The following is a 23,324-nucleotide window of genomic DNA, read 5'->3' as shown; positions in this document are numbered from 1 at the left end:
TTGTAAAACCGGCAAAATTCCTCCGCAAGCGGAAGGTGAGAAAAATTATAATCAATCAACAATGGATAGACATAGAAGGAACAATACCTGGGTCAATGGACCTCCACGATGTCGCCACCGGCCGAAACTATTTCAATATGGGGGGATGCGGTATTTGGACTGAAGGTCGGCTATATGAGGCAGTCTAGTCTCGGAAGGCACCTGAGCGGGAGCAGGAGCAGGATCTTTTGGGAAATCATTTCTAGCCAAAGGGTTTTTGGGAACTATCTCCTTCGTGGTAGGAAAGCTATCATCCTCCGCAGTAGGAAAGCTATCATCCTCTTCAACCATAAATTCCCCATCGCCGGAAGGAAGGACTATCGATAACGGAGTAACATCAGAAACTTCATCATGAATGTGAGAGGGTTGTGACATATTTCAACAATGAAGCATATTCTACCAAGCTCGAAGAAGAAGATAATAACTGGGTAAGAAAAAGGGGAATGGAATCGAAGAAGTAAAATCAGGAGCAGAAATTAGAGAAGAAGATCAAAGAAGAGCAATACTCAAGCAAAGTAAAGGATGGTGCCGAAAAATGAAACCCCCATCTATTTATAGGGCTAGGTGGCGCGAGAATCAAAGCAAAAAGATTGTCAATGGCACCAAAACCAAAGCGGTAGATGCACAGACGCAACCTCAGGAAGATGCGTAATGATGACGCCCGTGGCCATTACGTCACCCCATGATAGCCACACCAACCGTAACTTCGCAGCCGTTCTCTCGATCCCGGCCGATCCGACTTATTCGACATAGCCAAATTTCTCCTCAACGGAAGCGAATAGGTCCGTTTATCGAGGGCGTACAGGGCCACGACCTCAACAAGCGGAGGGACTAACTGTATTGGTCTAAATTTGGCGACTTAATAATGATAGATAAGCAGGATCGAGGATGAGGTCGACCATGGCGCAATAGTAGGAAGCCATCTGTAAGAGGATTGTAGTCGAGGACAGACAACTGGGATAAAGAAATAATGGAAGAATAGAAGTAGAAATAAATATAAGGAATATTCCTTTGGATATTTCTTGTTTTGTACCTTTTAGGTTTTCTTAGGAATATACCTTGTAAAGAGGAAGAGATAGAAAATAATGGGGGATCTTGACTTGAAAGAATATACGAAAAGTTATCTTGTTCATTGATTATATTACTCAAACGCATGTTATTTGGCTTTTGTCCACAAGATTCGAAGATTCCATAACCATCTTCATTCCTCTTCTTTCCACGTTGCTGTCAGGAGAAGGAACCATCCAAATCATATAATAATTGGGTGGTAGATTCCTTCTTATTACATTTATTGTCATTCTTTACATTTATTGCATATTCATGTTACCACAATTACTAGCATTCATTGAATATAAACGTGCTATTTAACGCTATCAAACGTCGTGCACCACATTGATTCCCTATCACATTCGATCTAGAATTTATTATTTTTAACTAAGATTCATCCTATATCTCATCATCAATTAGTTTAACTAGAAGGTTCAACACTTTTTTGGTCAAACACGTAGTGTTTGAATTTGTTTTCGGTTATCAAAACCAAATTATCTTTGGTCATTAATGTTTATCAAAAACAAATCATAAATCTGCAAAAATAATAGAAAACTACACAAAACCGACCCATAGTGTGAAAGAAAATTTAAGAACACACAGTTCACCAAAGATTTGTTTAATTTGTTTCACTGGTCGATAACGTAATCACATGCTAAACATGAATTACACCTCATAAATAAAGTCTAAATCGTTTTGGAGAAGCTTTTCACAAAAAAACTACAGAAAGTTTTTCCGGATTGAGAGAGTGAAACGCATTCTGTACAACAGTGACAACACCAACATGTCCAGTATTATTTTATACCGTAAGGTCTGAGAAAAATAGTGTGTACGTAAACCTTAGTTCTACATTGTTTCCAATAAAGTGAAACACATTCTGTATTTTGCCTTTTTGTGAAAGAGCGCTTGCTTCATTAATGAGTGACAGCTATTTGGGAGTCTTCTTGTGTCTTTCTTTATTATCTTATAATTAATAAATATATAACAATTATATATCACAAATTATTTTAATATGAATTCAGGTTGATCTAAATTTAATATTTCATCTTTCACTCACACATGATTGGTCAACTCTCATTCTTATTCTGTAACTTTTAGACACAACGACTAAATCGTATTGCATGTTTCGAGAGTTTATTACTATATATCTACTAGGAATATATAGCATTTCCATCAATAAAACTTATAGAAGATTACAGTCTGTAATTTTCTTGATCATTTTATCATATTCATATCCTCATAATCTTTTTATCTGAATTTTGAGTTCATCATTATGTTCTTGTCTCAAAGGCAAACATAGTAAATCTAACAATAAACACAATTTATAGAATAATATTTAATAATCTTCCTCATCTCATGGATCTCTTCTCTGCCTTAGGCTAATGTTTCATTTATTATAGTTTAATGTAATTCATAGTATTATAAAGCTTCTTAGTCAAATAATCCGTTCCGAATGACACCATCAAAAAAGTAATTAGAAATAAAAAAAAAAACATATGATTATACTTACTAATTAGAGTAAGAAGAGAACAAAACAAAGAGCTAAATCTTATCGTTGAGTTGCTTTCAAGACAGTTGTTTAAGCACTAAATCTTATTCTAATTATAAAATAATGGCGCGCATTCTAAATGTGCTTTTTCCCTTGTTATTTTATTCTTCTTGAATAAATTAATTAATTCATGAATGGAACCCTAATTAGTATAACCGCGGAAACGTGTGGGGGGCTGGGGGCCGATTAATCTTCAATCCTTCCCTTTTCTCTGGTTATTTCTTCTAAGTGAAAAAAGATTACGTTTTATGTTCACAAATAAGCCATTATTCCAAAATGCAATATCATATTATCATTCTATAGTCATGTCATACTTTAATTTCTCATTCAATATTCAATACTCAAAGCTCGAAAATTAAATTCTTATATTGAGTGGTAAAACATTATCTAGGCAAGTATTCTACCATACTTAATTATAAAACGTAAAAATAAACACACACAATTAACTCTTAAGTAGGAATATGTATATTCTTACTTTAATTTCTAACTGATAAAATTGAATTAATTGATTTGTTCTAGTTTCTGTTTTATATATTTGAGATTTATAAGAAAGTAATCTCTTCAATCTCCATATGATCTCCTAAAATGTATATACCTTTGTGCGAAAAATAAAATTCTGCATTAACTTTAATTTGGACTATATATGTATATACTTATCTTCTTATATCAACCTTCTCCTCCATAGGCTAAAGTGGAAGAGTAATCAGTTGGTATTTACACAAACTTGGGGGTTAAATATGAAACGTAACTACTTGATTCCCACTTTTATTATTTCGCGTAGTTTTCGTCCATTTCACAAAGAGCAGAACCTTTCATATTTGAAATTTATTTAGTTTTAAAATTCCACTTTATTCCTAAACGACATTCTCTTATAGGTTATATGTTTTTGGTATGTTACATATACTTTTGTATCAAAAGTTATCTCTTTTTCTTAAATTATACTGTTTTTGTTTATGTGAGTGTATTATTATCGAGAGTGAATTTTTTTTCTTTAGCTATAATTTTTAAATATTTTAAATCATTAACTATGTTGATTTGTAGTATTTTTTATGTAGCCTGCAAATATATAAATTTTATTTTAAAAATTATAAAAAATTTCTCCTCGTATTTTCTATAAAAATCAAGTATGGCTCTCATACTATGAGCCACTTCACATAAATTGGGACAAAAGAAGTATACCTAATTAAATATCTTCTTATATAATGACAAAAAAAAAAAATGTTAGACGTTTTGATCAAGAATCAAACAAATGTTTTCAGATTGCCCATTGCTGACGTTTTGAAGACAAAGCATGCTTACCCCATTAGTTTTTAATTAAAAAAAAATGTTGTTTTCAGATTGCCTCAATACCCAAAATGGCATCCAACAGATTGTTAATCATAGTTAATAAACACGTAATGATGATTGCCGTGCACCTTTAGCCTTAATTAAGTAACCAAATCCAACACCTGGTTCTTTCTTATTGGAACTCTATATTAAAAAATTAGCCACCCACTTAATTTATTATATTAAGTTCTTAATTTCCATAAAGACTGTATTAGTACTCGCGCGAATGCGCGGACACTAATTATGTCAAATATTTAAGTTATTTAGATTGTATGTAAATAATCTTAAAATTTATACTTTCTCAGTAAATATAGATAATCATTGGATATTAACTACATGAAAAAAATTAACCATTTCTTCTATTTTTCTTTTTTGATACCATTCTTGCCGGTGTTATTGGGTCCTAAAAATAGTCAGAAAGCAAAATAATAACTCATATTTATAGCAAAGCAATCAAATGTTGAGACAATGAATGACTCTTTGGATAAGACTTAACTCTTTTACTACTACTCGAACTCTTATTTGGTGTGTTGATATCTCTTAAAAAATATTTCTTTCTTAAAATTTCAGTTTCTAAAATATTATTTTTCAATAATAATTATTTTTATAATAATGTAATTGAAAATATTATTCTTAATCCAAAACTCATTTTAGTTGGCTATCTAAAAATATAAAAAATTCTTTAGCCAGTGAATTTTTTTACTCAATTTTGGTATTTGATATTAACCATGTTAAATATCTGAGTTATTTGAATTATATGTAAATAACCTTAACATTTAAACCTTCTAAATAATTATAGATAATCGTTAGATATTAATTAAGAAACACTACATGAAAAAAGACTAATATTTTCTCAATTCTCGTAGTGATATTTTATATTTGTACTATTCTCATAGGTGTCGTTGGAACCTAAAAATAACCACAAAGTGAAATAATAACTCATATTTATGGCAAAGCACAAAAGTTGAGACGATATAAACGATCCTTTGATTGCGACGTGACTCTTATACTACGACTTGAACTCTTATTTGGTATGATTTTATCTTTCAAAAAATATTTCTATTTTGAAATTTCAATTTCTAAAACTTTATATATATTATAATAATGATTATCTTTATAATGATACAAGTGAAGATATTATCCTTAATTTAAAATTCACTTTAACCGGCTATCTAAAAATTTAAATGATTCTTTAGCCAGATTTATTTTAGTATGACTCCACTTTAAGTTTATCAATATCTCTAGCCCCAGAATTTGAATTTTTAATACCCTATATATACAAAAGTTTTGTTCTTTGAATCATTAAATGTTAAATTAGTTGATTATTATTATAAAACATTGCATATATTGTCTTAAAATTGTCAAGTAGTTTATTTTTCGACACCATACTTAGCTTAGCCTCAATGCAAACTACTCAAATTGCATCCCAATTCAAATTCGAATATCATATCAGTTTGTTAGTAATAATGATTTTTTTAAAAACGACACATAATGTAAATAAAAAAAAATATTCAAAGATATCCTTATCTTATAATCTATGTATTTGAGTCGGAAAAAAATATTTAAAATCGATGAGATTAACTTTCAATTTTTTTATACTCAACAAAGATGAAACATAAGAAGAAATTTGTTGTCATCTTTTATTTCTCGTTTTTAGATCTTTCTAACCTTTTTTCAATATTTATTTTCTTTTATTTTATTTTTTATGTCATTATTTCTTTTGTTACAAAAAATTAATTTATTTCACTATAAAAGGATGAGTTTTAATAAAAATTGTCTACATATGAACTTTAATTATATTTTTAGTCTTTGGTTGAAACTATTTCATATATTTTATTTTGGCTTTATCTAATCAGCCTAAATAGGTGCTCACCCGACCACTTAAATTAAAAATTGAATGATGTGTAATTTATATATAATCCATATATAATATGTGTATAATTGTGTTTTATCAGTATAACATCTATTTATATTAGCTATAAAACGCAAACAATAAATATGGCTGAATATTATGTAAATATTCCATAAGATTTCGATTTTTTTGAGTTTATCCATGATATAACCTCTATTATAATAATTTTAAACTCTCTACTAATTTTCAAAAATATCTTATCTTTTTATTATCTTTGAATTAAAAAAAGTAAAGAGTTTTTTCGAAATAATTTGTTTACATTTAAAAAAAATATTTCAAGTCATACCAATTTTTTCTTTATATATACTCTTTGTTAAACTTAAAAGTCGTTATAGAAACTAATTTATCTCTTGTTGAGTTTGAAAAAAAAAACCTTTCGCATAATCTAATGATTCAAAACTAATATTCTTCAACGGAAAAAATATTATACCCTTGCAATATTGGCTTGACTACAGCTAAATGAAGGAGTTTCAGCTTATACCCTTCAATCCCTTGAATGTGCTAAATTGAAATTAACGATAGCAATTGTATAGCCAAAGTTTTGTTATTTGTTTGATGTCCATTTATGCAAATTGACTCTTCAAACAAATATTCTTCAAGAAGAAAAAGAAATAACTTTTTTTTAATATTGACTGATTTTGTGATGTTTCTTTCTCCAGCATGTATGTTTACTTTATTATATATGTAAGCAAACTTTTATTTGATTTTTGTAAACTCTTTTTTATTATTTAGATAAACATAGACGTGTACCCTATATATTACATTTATTTTAAAAGAATTTCATTTTATTTAAATCTAGCTACAGTGTTTCAAAGAACTATACTTATAGGATTTTAAATGTGAAAGAGTTTTATAGTTATATGTAGTAGTTTTTTTTGCTATAGGCGAAGTAGTATTTAAATAATTATAAAAAATAAAAAAGTTCCTAACATGATTGCATATGATCATTAACCGAATTAAGTATGATAACATGATAAAAAAGATAATTTTTATTTTTAATTTAAATTCAAATTTTAAAACTTTATCTATGTTTGTATTTAACTAAAATAGTTAAATATAGAATAAAGTTACCATATACTATTGATATTTATTAGCTTGCCACTTGGCTTAACCATAATGTCAGTTATATATGATAACTTTCTTGCTTTAATATATATATATATAGAGAGAGATTAGTGAGATTTCTAGAGGTTTTTTTAAAAGTTGTTATTGTCTAGATGCAAGAACCCTAGTCATATACGTGGCTTTTATCCATGAAATTTACTGTTCCTATTTTGGATGGGCTTACTTGGTAATCATTTTTGTTCCTAAAAATACCCTTTGTGCTTGTAGAATCTTCTGGTATTGACTTTAATTAATTATTTTTTTTGTCTTTTTATTCATTATAGTTCGGCCCGATTAAAATAATCGAATTCATAACAAAAGCTCAAACTAAAAAAATACAATTTAAATTATAGTAATAACAGATCAGTTGACAAGAAAATATAATTTGAATCACAGTGATATAGTATAGAATTTCAGCAATTTCCTATTCACTCCTAGCAGTCTCAATTGAGTCTTTCATATTTCCCATATTATTTAACTATGTTAAAAAGATTATTAAGATAAGTTCGTTATTGAAAATACATATATAAGATGTTTGATAATTTGGTGATATTCTAAATGTTACTACACATGTAATAAGACTTTTTTTTGTTTCTTCCAGTAAATTCTTAACCCTTTATTTGATTTTCACCAAAGTTAGTAATGGATGAAAAACATTCACACAATTATTTAATTTTAGGAAACAAAGTACTGCATATGCAGGGGCGAAGTTACATTTTGGTAAGGATAATCAATTGACCATCCTTTTGTTGGGAATAAACCCCCTACCAAAATAATATTCACGGTAATAAAAGCGGAATAATAATGTAGCACCGAGATACGGTAATTAACGAGAATAAAAGAGTAACAATGACACCAAGATTTTTACGTGGAAAACCCTTCTGAATAAGGGAAAAACCACGACCCCGAGAGGAGCAACTGATATCACTATAGTAAGGAATTTACACTTTGTAGGCCCGAGTAAAAATACTACAAAGACCACTACAATACTCAAAAGAAATAACCCTCTTTTGATATTTCACCTCACTACAATATCGCTCACACTCTCTATTTTCTTCACAGACTATTTTCTTATATCATGTCTGTGAAACCTCACTCTTTCTTTCTAGCTCTCAGATATATTTTCCTATGAGATTGATGATAAAAAATGAGAGCCGAAAGCTCTCATTTTATAGGTAAAAACGAGCCTCCCATACTTGACATTTCAATGTTCTGCAACCTACTTTCTTTGACAGACAAAGAAAACGTGGGCTGTTGCTGCCTATATTAAAAACTGAAGCAAGGAAGAAAACTTCTTCCTTAAATTAAGGGGCTGGACCCCACAAATCTCCCCCTCCAGTCTCATTCACCTGAAGGGGATAACACCGCAGTTTCTAGTTTGAGTGTATGCGGACAAGTTCTTTGCATAGCTCAAACTTGTCTCTTGGTACCACTTTGGTCAGCATATCCGCAAGATTTTTGCTTGTGTGAATCTTTTTGACCTGTAAAGATTCGTTCGCCACCTGCTCACGAATCCAATGATATCTCATATCTATGTGTTTGGTCCTTGCATGGTACATAGAGTTCTTGCTAAGGTCTATTGCACTTTGACTGTCACAATAGACGACATACTCCTTCTGATGCAATCCAAGCTCTTGAAGGAACCGTTTGAGTCATATCATCTCCTTGCTAGTTTCTGTAACGGCAATGTACTCTGCTTCAGTTGTTGAAAATGAAACACACTTCTGCAACTTAGACTGCCATGATATAGCTCCCCCTGAAAATGTAAACAAATATCCAGTACTGGATTTTCTGTTGTCAATGTCACCTGCCATATCAGCATCTGTATAGCCCTTCAAGATTGGATCAGATCCTCCAAAGCACAAACAATCTCCCGTGGTACCTCTCAGGTACCTGAGTATCCACTTGACTGCTTCCCAATGTTCCTTTCCAGGATTTTCAAGAAACCTGCTGACAACACCAACTGCGTGAGCAATATCAGGTCTAGTGCATACCATTGCATACATTAAGCTTCCGACTGCTGAAGAATAAGGAACTTTAGCCATGTTCCCTTTCTCCTCCACTGTTGTAGGACACATCTTCTTACTCAACTTTAGATGACCAGCAAGAGGTGTGCTGACTGGCTTAGCATTCTTCATGTTGAAGCGTTCTAGTACACGTTCAATGTACTTCTCCTGAGATAGCCACAACTTTCTACTTGTTCTCTCTCGAACTATCTTCATCCCTAGAATTTGTTGTGCTGGGCCCAAGTCCTTCATATCAAATGACTTGGACAGATCTCCTTTCAACTTTGCTATCAACCCCTTGTCTTTTCCTACAATTAACATGTCATCCACATACAACAACAATATAATAAAGTTATTCTCAGAAAATCTTTTGAAGTATACACATGGATCAGAATAGGTCTTTAGGTATGTTTGACTTTTCATGAATGAGTCAAACTTCATGTACCACTGCCTTGGTGCCTGCTTCAATCCATAAAGACTCTTATTCAATTTGCACACCATGTGTTTCTTTCCAGCTACTTCAAATCCTTCTGGCTGCTCCATATAAATCTCCTCTTCCAAATCTCCATGAAGAAATGCAGTTTTCACATCCAACTGCTCCACTTCAAGATCTAGGCTAGCTGCTAAGCTCAAAATTGTTCGAATAGAAGTCATTTTGACAACAGGTGAGAAAATTTCGTCAAAATCAATACCTTTCTTTTGTTCGAAGCCTTTAACCACCAATCGAGCTTTGTATCTGACCAGCTTGCCATTTCCATCTTTCTTGAGTTTAAAGACCCATTTGCATTTGAGTGGTCTTTTACCCTTTGGAAGTTCAACCAGCTTGTATGTGCCATTTTTCTGTAGAGATTCCATCTCTTCTTGCATAGCTTTCATCCACTGGTTCTTTTCTGGATGGGACAACACCTCCTTAAGACTTTCTGGCTCCCCCTCATCACTGATGAGGACATACTCTATGGAAGGGTACCTGCATGACTCTACCCTTAGCCTCTCTGATCTCTTCAGAGGTTGAGGTTGTTCTTCTCCCTGAGTGGGGTGCTCCACTTCCTCGACACCTTAATCAAGTTGCTCCCCCTGCTCAATAACCTCACCAGGTTGCTCCTCCTGCTCGGCAACCTCGTCGGTCGTACTTTCTGCACTTGTGGGATTGTTAGAAGTAGAAGGAATAGTAACAAGGTTAGGAATTATACCATTCTTCGCCTTTTCTGACATATCAGCAGCAGTTCCAACTTCACTTTCTCGGAAGACTACATCTCTACTTCTGATGACCTTCTTCTTTACAGGATCCCACAGTCTGTACCCGAACTCTTCATCTCCATATCCGATAAATATGCAGGGAATAGATTTATCATCCAGCTTTGTTCTCTGCTCTTTTGGTACATGTGCAAAAGCTCTGCAACCGAACACCTTCAGATGCGAGTAGGACACCTCCTTGTTGGTCCAGACTCTCTCTGGGATTTCAAACGCCAACGGAACTGATGGACTCCTATTGATCAGGTAACAGGCTGTCTGAACTGCTTCACCCCAGAATGACTTAGGCAGTTTAGCCATTCTGAGCATGCTTCTCACCTTCTCCACAATGGTGCGGTTCATCCTCTCGGCTACGCCATTGTGCTGTGGGGTTCCAGGAACTGTCTTTTCATGTCTGATCCCATGACTTGAACAATACTCTTCAAATTCCCTTGAAGTGTACTCACCTCCATTGTCACTTCGGAGACGCTTTAGCTTTCGACCCGTCTCCCTTTCTACTAGAGCATGAAACTTCTGGAAAACTTGAAACACCTGATCTTTGGTTTTCAAAATATAAACCCATAATTTTCGTGAAGCATCATCAATAAAAGTAACAAAATATTTGTTACCGCCCATTGATTCAATTTCCATTGGGCCGCAAACATCAGAATATACTAAATCAAGTATATTCAATTTTCTTTCAGACGATGTCTGAAATGAGACTCTATGCTTGCTTACCAAATAAACAGTAGTCACAAGGTTTTACCGTTGTACCTTTGGCATAAGAAATGAGTGATTTCTTGGCAAGAATCTGCAATCCCTTCTCGCTCATATGACCCATTCTTTTGTGCCACAAATCTACAGAAATCTCATCTTGTGCCGCGTTCAATTCACCTTGGCATATTTCTGCATTTGTCCTGTACAACGTGCCACGAGCAACTCCCTTTGCAATCACCAATGATCCCTTAGTGAGTCTCCACTTTTGATTTGCAAAATAACTCTCGTATCCATCTCGGTCTAAAGCAATTCCCGAGATCAAGTTCATCCGCAAATCAGGTACATGCCGCACATCCTTTAGAACCAATGTGCATCCGACATTTGTCTTGATACAAATGTCACCAATCCCCGCAATCTTTGAGTAACTTGTGTTACCCATTTTCACTGTGCCGAAATCACCTGCTACATATCTGCAAAAAAGATCTCTTACCGGTGTGGCATGGTGAGATGCCGCTGTGTCAACCACCCATTCCGACTCTGGACCTGACAGGTGCATGCATTCCTCTTCCTCATTTATAAAGAGGACAACATTATCATTATTTTGCACCATGGCGGCTGTGTTGTCGTCATTCTTCTGGCCACTGGTTTCACCTTTGCCCTTCCTTGGATTTGGGCAATCTCTTTTGAAGTGACCTGGTTGATTACAGTTGTAGCAATTTCTGACTCTTGATTTGGATCGGTTCTTTGACTTCCCACGAGCTCCGGATCTACCATAGTTGTTCGAACTCCTTTGATAACTCCTGCCTCTACCTTCTGTGATGAGAGCCTGTCCTTGATTTTCAGGCTTCTTTCTCATCTTCTCATTGAGTAGAAGAGCCGATGTGACATCTTTCAACTCAATAGTAGTCTTACCGTGCAAGATGGTTGTTGCCAAATTATCGTACGAAGATGGCAACGAGTTCAATAGCAAGATGGCTTTATCTTCTTCCTCGATTTTCACTCCGAGGTTGGCAAGCTGTGTGATTAGTCCGTTAAACACATTTAAATGTGACAAAAAATTCGTACCTTCACTCATGTGTAGGGCGTATAACTGCTTCTTCAGGTACAATTTATTTGTCAGCGTTTTGGACATGTATAGGCTTTCCAACCTTGTCCAAATTCCACGTGCAGTGTCTTCATCAATGATGTTATTTACCACATCATCTGATAAGTGCAACCTGATTGCACTAGCAGCTCTTTCATCCAAGTCAGCCCAATCCTCAGCTTTCATGGTATCAGGCTTTTTGGAATCAACATCTAGAACCTTGTGTAATCCTTGTTGGATGAGCAGATCTCTCATCCTTCTTTGCCATGTTGAGAAACCGTTATCTCCGTTGAATTTTGCTACCTCGTACTTTACTCCGGACATTTTTATTTTTCACCAAGTATAGTACTACCGACAGTGAATAGTATTTCAGTGAACGAGCAGAACCTGTGGTCTGATACCAGTTATTGGGAATACACCCCCTACCAAAATAATATTCACGGTAATAAAAACGGAATAATAATGTAGCACCGAGATACGGTAATTAACAAGAATAAAAGAGTAACAATGACACCAAGATTTTTACGTGGAAAACCCTTCTGAATAAGGGAAAAACCACGACCCCGAGAGGAGCAACTGATATCACTATAGTAAGGAATTTATACTTTGTAGGCCGAGTAAAAATACTACAAAGACCACTACAATACTCAAAAGAAATAACCCTCTTTTGATATTTCACCTCACTACAATATCACTCACACTCTCTATTTTCTTCACAGACTATTTCTTATATCCTGTCTGTGAAACCTCACTCTTTCTTTCTAGCTCTCAGATATATTTTCCTCTGAGATTGATGATCAAAAATGAGAGCCGAAGCTCTCATTTTATAGGCAAAAACGAGCCTCCTATACTTGACATTTTAATGTTCTGCAGCCTACTTTCTTTGACAGACAAAGAAAACGTGGGCTGCTGCTGCTTATATTGAAAACTGAAGCAAGGAAGAAAACTTCTTCCTTAAATTAAGGGGCTGGACCCCACACCTTTATCAGAAAATTATATTGCGTATATAGATAAAATATATATAACATATATTGAATATCTTTTGTCGGGGTTTTTTTTTTATTTCCTTCAAATTTAAAACCCTTGAGAAAATTTTTGGCTTCACCACTGTACATAAAGGTCGTTTGGGTATTTCACTAGTCAATTGGTCACGTTTAGATATGTAGTAATATGAAAGGACTTAAAAGTTTTGACTGATGGAATGGAGTTTTGGGGGGGGGGGGCATGGGGTGCAAATATAAATAAACAACAAACACTTTTAAGATTGTGTCACAAATACTAATCAGATTAGTGAGATTAAATTCCACTTAAAGCTCTTTAATTAGGTTTTTTAAAAAAATTAAGCCTTTGGGGAGTGATGAGTGAGGAAATATGCAGTCGGGGAATGACAAAAGGATGGAGAAAGGGACCTTGGACTGCTGAAGAAGACAGATTACTCATTGAATATGTTAAGTTGCATGGTGAAGGCAGATGGAGTTCAGTTGCTTCTGTTGCAGGCAAAACAATAAATACTACACACAATATTATGTTTTTTTGCCGTCAAGGAAGCGCTTACTATTAGGATTCGAACTTGAGATCTCTGATTAAGAGCGAAGAAATCATACGTAATATTATGTTAAAAGTGTTATTTCAACTATTTTATCATCACTTCAATCAACAAAAACTGCTACATATATTTTTCATCAAGAAGGGTCTTTTTACAACAACAATAACAACAATAAACCCAGTATAATTCTACAAGTGGGGTCTGAAGATGATAGTATGTACGCAGACCTTACCCCTCCCAACCTTGAGGGTACAGAGGTTGTTTCCGAACCCCCGGTCAAGGAAAGATGAAAAGAGAGCAATAGTACAAGCAGAAACAACTGGAAAATATTAAAAAAACAAGCGTAATAAACAACATAGAGTAATAGAGACAAGAAGGGTCTTTTTCCGTTTCAAATTTTAAGTTCAAGTGTTACACTGGTACTAATATTTATTGCACCTAGACATCTCAAAATGGAGCAGTACGGTCAGTGCGATTTTGTATTGCTGATCCTAACTTGCTTGAAATTGAGATGTAATTATTTTATGTTGATATCTATATTTGGGTATTTGGTACTTGCAGGGTTGAAAAGGAATGCAAAAAGTTGTAGGTTGAGATGGGTGAATTACTTAAGGCCAGATCTTAAAAAGGGACAAATTACTTCTCATGCAGAAAAACTCATTCTAGAGCTCCATGTTAGATGGGGGAACAGGTGATTTTTCTTAAAGTTATTTGGATATTCTTGATTTTTTTTAATGTTTCTTAACCATAATCTTCAGTAATAACTTGTTAAAAAATGAATACAGATGGGCAATTATTGCTAAAAACTTGCCAGGGAGAACTTATAATGAGATCAAGAACTATTGGAGGACTCATTTCAAGAAAAAGACACAAAACTTTAGGGACAAATCTGAAAAAATAAAGTCGCGTTTTCTGAAAAGTCAAAAATTCAAGCAGCACCACCACCAACAATCTAACACTGAAACCGACATAAATAGTGTAGTGTCACACAACGACAAGAAGAACTATTACGCCTCAATCCTAAATAAGTTAGGAAACAGGATCGCGTCATTACCTAATGAAAATGTGAATAAAATACCTACTTTGCCTCAAGGGAACCAAGAAATGGACATTTTGTATCCAAACATAGCTGATCAAGAGCAAGATGATGACTTCTTTTATTCCATTCTCAATGACCATATTCCTGTGCCTGTGCTAGAATCCTCATCAAATGAAGACATCATGTGGGATGGCTTGTGGAATTTGGATGATTTTCAGTGCAATTTCAGTGCTACAACTTATGATACAAGTCTGGCTATTCCTTCATTGAATACTTAGTAAGTGTTTGTATAATATTTTGTTAAAATTAAAAGAAAAGTACTTTGAAGTTGCAACTGAAAAAGAGTTTTTGGCAGTTGAAATTGTGTTAATTTGAACTTGAAATTTACTTGAGAAAAATTTGTCAAAGTTGAAGATTTGAGCGGAAACCATTAAGGGCAGCCCGGTGCAACTCCCGCTATGCGCGGGGTCCGAGGAAGGGCCAGACCACAAGGTCTATTGTACGGAGCCTTACCCTGCATTTCTGCAAGAGGCTATTTCCACGGCTTGAACTTGTGACCTCCTAGTCGCATAGCAGTAACTTTACCAGTTACCCCAAGGTTCCCCTTCGCGGAACCATTGTTTCGCTTAAATATTTCTCAAAGCAATATATATTTCTTATTTTACTGACATTTCAAACATTGAAGTTCAATGTTTGTAAATACCGGTAACCAAACCAGTATCTGCAATATTTAAATAATATTTGATGCCGAAACGGGGTGTTAAATATGTATTAAAATTTTCTTCCATTTAAGCAATTCTTACTGCTTCTTTACTAGTACTAATTAATATTACTACTGCTACTACTTTCTTGCAGTTGGGAATAAAAGGTCATCAACCAAGAGAGAATAAGTTTTGGGTTAGGGAAACTTTATGATATAACTCCAATGATGGTCGGTGGCGGACCTCGAGGGTTGTATTTGACTGTATACCTAGTTATTAATGCAGTATTAATTTGAGATCGGGGATCTATAAATTTCGAATCCTGAATCTACCTCTAATTATGTTCACTGGTTTAGCTAGTATTTATGGCATCTTATATGTATATAGCTACATACTTTGTGCTGCCTGAGCTTAAGCTGTAAAATCAAATACAGTTTAGGAATATATTTCGACATGAAGTATTGCAAACTTGGAAAATCGTATCATAATTGTCATAAGAAATTAGATAATTAGTTGATCTTCTATTTTATAGCATTAATTGACGTTGAGCATGATAATATAGATCAATATAGAGAATAGTATTTGAAATACGTTATGCTATCTTAATAGATGGTTATGGTGTCCCATGATTGAAACTGGCAGGCTCAAATTGTAGAGACATGAACACTGAAAATTCAATTTTTTTTACTATTTTGAGTGTCAGTTTTATTTTAGCTCTTTTAATCCATGTATATTATTAATATCGGCATTCTTATTCCATCTTCTATCCCAACATAAAATAATACATAGATTGCATATAACTTATGCATGTATATTAATTATAGGGAAAGTAAAAAGGAGCGATCAAACGATCCTAACTATTCAACAACATATTTCATCTTAAACTAATTTTCAAAAAGAAAAAAAAATTGAAAGAGGAGATAAGAAAAAAAATTGAACCTTAAACAAACTGTCAAATCTAGTGAAAGAAAAACAAACAGTCAGATGATAAGATTTCTTTTCTATTTTAATGTGCCTTATTTCCATTTTAAAACAAAAAGTTAAATACTGTCTAGTAATCACGATCCATATAGCTCGACTTTGAGTGCTACCTCAGTGTTAACTCAAAAATATAAAAATTAAAAAAGAAAGGAAAATTAAGAAAACTCTATTGAATACAAAAGTGACTGTATTTGTAAGTTGTAACACAGTGGTCAATCAAACAAAAGGGCCCAAGGTCATCAGCCTAGTGACTGTTAGGACTTAGAAGTGTCCAAATTCAAAAGGGTGAAATTAAAAAATAGCCAGATTTACAAGTGGTAATAGAAAAATAGTCACGGTTTCAAAACTAATTGAAATTTAGCCACTTTTCATGTAAAAATAAATCTAAACGAAAACACTGTTCAAAATTCGAAAAATATTCTAGTATAATATACTGGAGTTCCAGTATAATATACTGGACTTCCAGCATGATATAATGGAGTTCCAGTATAATATACTGGAGTTCCAGCATAATATACTGGAAGTTCATACATAGATGCACCAATCTCCAGTATATTATGATGGAATTTTCCGTGTTAAAGCAAAATAGTGATTATTTTTCAATGACTTTGTAAACGCTGACTAGTTTTTAATTACCAGTCCGAAAACTGGCTAGCCCGTGCTATTTTCACATTTCAAAAGGTAAAACTTTATAAAGCCCAAGAAAATTCGGCTTTATATACTTTATATACGAACATTTTTAAAAATATTTCTAAAGTTTTTATATGTATAAAGAAAATGATAATAATATAGATATACACACTTTGTCACCTTGTTGGCTTGATCCTTTTTTTTTTGTTCAGCACAAAATGAAACCAAATCTTGCGGGTTTTATAGGATTTAATATCAGAACAAACTAAATCAAAAAATATATTTATTTAGTCGATTTAATCCGATTTTTCGATTTTGTTTTAACATCCTGTAACTGAGCTTAATAATTAAATTAGAAAAATTTAACAGAAAAAGAAGATAAAGAGACTAGGGAAAAACTTGAGCCACTTTAAACCCCAGAAATTAGCGGGTCAAACAAAAGAAAAAGAAATTGAGCCACTAGGAAAAGGGGATAAAGAGAAGGAAAAAAAAGAAAGATGCAAAACGATAATAAACAGAATTGAAAACGAAACAGAGGTATGTTTTGTGGCTGAAATTGAGCAATGGAAGCTCTTCTGGGAAGCTCTCATTCTCCTTCAGCCTCTGTATCTCCTTCGTTTATCATCACTAGCAGCTACACAAGAAACCCCACTATTGCTTTTAAGGTATGTATGCATCATTTTTTGGTTTAAGTGGCCAAATTTTCACTACTTGGTGTTCTAGATTTCATTAATTTCTCTGTCAGTTTCAAGTTATATGAAATCAGAGGCGCATTCAATATTTGAACTTTATGGGTTCGGGATACCACTAAACCACTGATCATTTGAGTTACTGGTTCGAAATTTAATATTTGTACATTTTTAATAGATTTTTTAACACTATACAGGTTTGAGTAAAGATACTGAGTTTGGCTGAATCCATAGCTTATACTATACATCCGTCCCTGTATATGATGGCGTTTGACCGGATAGAGTTTAAGATATAATTTGACTTTGTGTTTTATATTAATGGTAGTGAAATAAGAGATTAAAGTAATGCTTGGTAATTTTAGTTTGATAAAAAGAAAGTTTTGAAATGTAAAAATGAATTTGGCAGAGGCAAAAAGCTAGTGATTACACAATCAATGAAATGGTGTAAAATGTTTTGAGCATCTCGAAATGGGAAGAGTGTAATATAGATTAGAACAGCGAGAGTTCGTTATTTAAGCAATTTTTAATGAATTGCGAACATTTAAGTAACATGGAAATCCTTGTTTCATTTTGAGTAGTAAAACCAGTATACCTAAGTATCTTAAAGGGTTTTGGACCCGATAATTCGAATAAAGGTTGAAACTTTATAATGTTTGTCGTTTTATGATAATCTCAAGATATTTTTCTATCAAATGAAAATATAGAAATTGCAAGACTCTTGTGATTTGGAATCAAATGGGAAAACATTATTCAAGAGGTTTGAACCAGAGAAGTCAAATTGATTGCCTCGTTCATTCATCTATATCAATCAACTACACCTCAGCCGCTAACTAGTTGGGGCATGCCATATGAGTCCTATATCCATTCCACCTGTCTTTCTCTTTTGTCTAAAAGCTAGTTGTCTTTCTCCTTTGTGTTTTTGGGGCAAAAATTCAAACAATGTACATGACATAGATAGTCCAATAGACTTCTTCAGTAACCTCGCAGATTTGCATAGAAACTAACTGAGATTTGTAATGGTTCTTGTGAATCCTTATAGAACAAGCTTAATGCTACGTCTAATCAATAAAACCTTTTGCTTAATTTCTCAAAGATCATATTTTAAACATCTTGCAGGTGCTTTCGTGGAATTCTTTGTACAGTGGAAGTAATAACTCTCGACTATATCCTCCTATATTGTGTCTTAAAAAGAGTGGCAATGACAACTCTGGAAGTTGCTCTCCTTTATGCTACATTGAGCAAATGTGCAGAAACAGAATGTTTTCTCAGCCAAACTGGAGGCATAGCAAAATATTCATTGATAAGCAACGTTTGCTGGTTATACAAAATGGCTTACCTTTTTTACCAAGAAAATTCAAAACCAGTTTCCGCAAAACAGTAAAGCATTCAGAAATATTTAGGAATATAGTACCTGATATATTTGTTCGGTCCTGCATTGGACTAATGCTGGTTATGGCAGTTAATGCTGCTGTTGTGAAAGCTCCTTCTTGTAAGTCTGTCAGTTTGATGGATTATATCAAGCTTTTCTATTTTGTGAGACTCAATTATTGGAATATAAGTGATGGATCTCCTACTTCCTTCCCATTTTACAGTTGCTCTCACTGAAGAAAATTTGCTTTTCTTGGAGGCATGGAGAACAATTGACCGTGCATATATTGACAAGACCTTCAATGGTCAAAGTTGGTTTAGGTACAGAGAAGATGCACTACGAAATGAACCAATGAACACACGGCAGGAAACGTGTAAGTTGTGCCCTTTTTGGTGGTGATCTTTCGGTGATTATCTGCATGAAGTTTTGCAAGAATACTGGGGGAAGAAATTGGTCTGCTACGTATCTGCATTGAAGCTTCTAATTGAAAAGGAAGAATTCATTATTATGAGTAGCTTTGGAGAGGACTAGAGTGTGCAATCTATATAGAAGGGAACACATATTAGCTAATTATACAAAATCCATCTTAGCAAGATGATACCCGACACATGTTTGTATTATCTTTTAGCAAACAAGATCCTATATTGTGCCCATTGGTCTGTGAATATACCTTTGGTCAAGGTCACCTGCATACTGCACTAGTATCTTGAGTTATGAATTTTGTCCAATATGACTGAAATACTTTAAGTACCCTCATCTATTTGCTGGAACCATGCCATTTTGTCCCAGGAAATTCTGTTTATCAATGTAGTAATAGAAATGTACAGACTCCAATTGTCAACCTTGAAGCTAAACTTGTCTGAAGTCTGAAATGTCTTTTCTGAGCTACAGGTGTAATTTCCCGCCCCTTAAATGTACATGCTGTTTAATCCTTGCACTACACTGTCTTCAGATGCAGCAATAAAAAAGATGATTGCCACTCTGGATGACCCTTTCACCCGTTTTCTGGAGCCTGAAAAGTTTAAAAGTTTGCGGGTATGGTTCTTGTTTTCTCTTGTCTTGTTAGCTACTGAATGACCTCACCTGATTGGTTGAAAATGTGCTTCCTAAAGAGATTTCTTCATATGTTTTTTGAAGGCAGTCAGGAACTCAAAATGCGCTTACTGGAGTAGGGTTGTCAATTGGCTATCCAACAGGAAAAACTGAATCAGCTCCTGGACTGGTCGTCGTCTCCGCTTCTCCAGGAGGTCCTGCAAATAGGGCTGGCATCTCATCTGGTGATATTATCCTAAAAATTGACAGTACCAGCACAGAAAACATGGGTATATATGATGCAGCAGAACGGTTACAGTAAGTTTTCTTCTGGTCCTGAAGTGCAGTGTCATTTTGTACTTCATTGTTCATGATTGTTGACGAGTTAAGTTATTCTGGGTTCACTAGAGAGCAGTTTCTGTTTGTAGCATACGTTTTTTTCCTCTGCATTTATTGTTATTGTTTTTCGTGGTATACAGAGGACCTGAAGGAAGTGGTGTGGAACTAACTGTACATCGTGGATCTGAGACAAGGAACCTGCAATTGATGTGCGTTCATCTTGTTGAACTCTTCTAAAGTTCTCTACGTTCTTCACACTTTTGTTAGTTTTAAACATGACTTGTTATATGTATAAATGAAAAAACTGTTTATGCATCTATTATTTAAGCTTTCTCTACTTTGTAGTGTTGTGAATTAAGTTTCAGAGCATGCCTTCTTCCTTAGCTTTTCTTCAAGTGAAGATGTGTATATGTGTGCAAATAATTTTTGTATGATTATGTACGTTTATCTTTTTAGCTAGAGATTCATAGTCTTAGCAGATACTAATAATCTGCTGACTTCCAGACGGGAGAAAGTTTCGCTTAATCCTGTAAAATCAAGAATCTGCAAGCTGCCCACTGGAGGAGATGATGCTCCACAGATTGGATACATCAAACTATCAACATTCAACCAAAATGCTTCTGGTAAACTATGCTTTGAACCACTTCTAGTATTAAAACCATTATCCTATTTACTAGACAAACAGACTACACTCAGATCTTCTGTTTCATTTTAACACCCATTTATCTGAGTTACTGGCCTTGGCTTGTTTTTTATTTAATAAAAAAAGGAGCATTTTGGCACTATGCAGATACATTGCATCGAATTAGAAAACCTTCTTTTCTACTTTCTGATTTGGTTGTCAAAAATTATACACTCTTCATGGTGTAGAATTTGTCTTCATCGTCCCAAGTGGGCTCACTGTTACCATAGTTTAAAATAGCCTTTCTGTTGTAGACAATGAAATCGTTTGGAAAGTGAATCCTGCCCTTGATATTGCTGCTATTGGACTTTCTTTTCTCTGTCGTGATAATGCATACTTCCACTAAAATTCTCTAGAATTCTGATGATTTGGCTACATGTTCAAAGAGTTAAACATCTAGGTAGTATTTCATAAATTTCGGATTAATAATTATGTGATCTCCCTGTAGGTGCTGTAAGAGAAGCGATCGAAGCCTTAAGGAAAAACAATGTTAATGCCTTTGTGTTGGACCTTCGGGATAATAGGTGACATGCTCTCAACATGTCTTCACTTTTGAAAACTCTTTAATTGTAACCTGAAAGTCTAAATCTTTGTGCAGTGGTGGTCTCTTCCCAGAAGGAGTTGAGATAGCAAAAATTTGGTAAGCTTTTTTATATGTGGATTTTCCAGCTTGAGCATTTTACCCGTTGCCCCTTTAACACTAATATTATGGCTATGCAAGAAGACTAAGATGTGTCATGCATTGAATTTGCTGCCAACCAGGTTAAACAAGGGTGTGATTGTATACATTTGCGATAGCCGTGGTGTTCGAGATATTTATGACACGGATGGGAGCAATGTGGTAGCTGCTTCAGAACCCCTAGCAGTGCTGGTAAGTCTACTCCGTAAATTATTCATTCGTGTGTAGAGACTAATAGCCTACTGCTGTTATCACTTTCTGCCTAATCTCAGCTAAGTAGTTTTTCTGATGAAGGTAGAAAATGGAGCCGGTTTTGTTTTTTCCTTTGTGTACTTTCATAACATGGTCAATTTCTTGTCTTAGTGATGCTCATGGAGTCGGACTGTAGTTTCATTTGTCAAATATTAGCGCTTAATGATGTATAATAATCCTATGTTTCTTTACTAAAACATGAAATACATAATTTGCACCACAAACTAATGCACTTTCCAGTCAGAAGCTCACTCTCTATCACTAACAGTATTTTAAGCTTATCTTTGGCTTCACCAAACTTGTTCTATTTTCTCTTTCCGTCATTTCAAGTTCACACACTGATCCCGGCCATCCCCCCTAACTTGCCAACTTATGTTTGGCAGGTAAACAAAGGGACTGCAAGCGCAAGTGAGATTTTAGCAGGTGCTCTGAAAGATAATAAGCGAGCCCAGCTTTTTGGTGAACCAACATATGGCAAGGGGTAATAACTATATTATGTGCAAATATGCTATAGCTGGCAAAAGAAGAGTGCTATTCTTACTTGTTTCTTCTTCTGATACAGTAAAATCCAGTCAGTTTTCCAGCTATCAGATGGCTCTGGCTTGGCTGTTACAGTTGCTCGGTATGAAACTCCTGCTCACAACGATATAGACAAGGTCCAGTCTCTCTCTATCTTTCACTTTGTATAGTTTCCACGAGCAAATAGGGTTATCGACTGACAGGCTTTCTCTGTATGTATTGTCTTTTCTAGGTTGGTGTAATTCCGGACCATCCTTTGCCAGCTTCATTCCCAAAAGACGACGAGAGCTTCTGTAACTGCCTTCTAAATCCTGCCTCTGCTTGCCACCTAAACAGAGTCGAGCTATTCTCGAAATAACTACATCCCTACAGTCTGAAGAAAATATCTTGTTTTTCAACTTCTGTTTGTAGATTCCATAGTTTCCATTTGATTCTTTTGGCAGATGCAAGTTGGTGATTTTGCTTGCATGCATCTGATGTCTGTACATACCAAGAACAAAGGACAACTTCAATTTCTATTGTTAAACTCTTGCTGTAATAGAATCAAATTCAATTCTTTAGCAATCATCTTTTGAGCTCTAAAGCACAAAATTTCGAATACACATACTTTTTCCTTTGTGGTTTTAAATATATTATTAACATCTTTTTTTTTCCTTTCATAAATTGTAAAACAAAACCACACTTTAACTTTAACTTACATATTAACAAGTTTTTCTCTTATGCGTCAATACATGAATTTGATCTTTTCAACCTCTATAAATTATGATCCTATTAAAACAATTATGAAGATAATAATCAAGAAAAGAAAATTATACCACACATTACTAATAATGATAAAACTAACACAAAAAT

At 34.2% G+C, this 23,324-nt stretch overlaps 2 protein-coding genes across 2 annotated transcripts; both read left to right on the top strand.

Moving 5' to 3' along the window:
- Nucleotides 1–574: 574 nt before the first annotated feature.
- LOC104242025 (MYB-like transcription factor EOBI) lies at nucleotides 575–14,877 on the top strand. Its single transcript, XM_070158590.1, has 4 exons — nucleotides 575–687; nucleotides 13,359–13,510; nucleotides 14,122–14,251; nucleotides 14,346–14,877. The coding sequence occupies exons 1-4, from the start codon at nucleotides 575–577 to the stop codon at nucleotides 14,875–14,877; spliced, it is 927 nt and encodes a 308-aa protein (XP_070014691.1).
- A 2,477-nt stretch (nucleotides 14,878–17,354) lies between these two features.
- Nucleotides 17,355–23,036, top strand: LOC104242016 (carboxyl-terminal-processing peptidase 2, chloroplastic). The gene is made up of 13 exons (XM_009796989.2): nucleotides 17,355–17,576; nucleotides 18,717–19,089; nucleotides 19,193–19,342; nucleotides 19,922–20,004; nucleotides 20,111–20,319; nucleotides 20,481–20,549; nucleotides 20,845–20,963; nucleotides 21,471–21,546; nucleotides 21,621–21,662; nucleotides 21,785–21,893; nucleotides 22,337–22,434; nucleotides 22,516–22,609; nucleotides 22,705–23,036. Exons 1-13 carry the CDS (start codon nucleotides 17,475–17,477, stop codon nucleotides 22,828–22,830), a joined length of 1,650 nt encoding a protein of 549 aa, XP_009795291.1. The 5' UTR covers nucleotides 17,355–17,474; the 3' UTR covers nucleotides 22,831–23,036.
- The last annotated feature ends 288 nt before the right edge of the window (nucleotides 23,037–23,324 follow it).

The sequence above is a fragment of the Nicotiana sylvestris genome, chromosome 10, assembly GCF_000393655.2.
Source record: "Nicotiana sylvestris chromosome 10, ASM39365v2, whole genome shotgun sequence".
In the NCBI taxonomy this organism is placed as follows: domain Eukaryota; kingdom Viridiplantae; phylum Streptophyta; class Magnoliopsida; order Solanales; family Solanaceae; genus Nicotiana; species Nicotiana sylvestris.
Note: the sequence above shows the minus strand (reverse complement) of the source record. Positions and strands in the feature narration are given on the sequence as shown.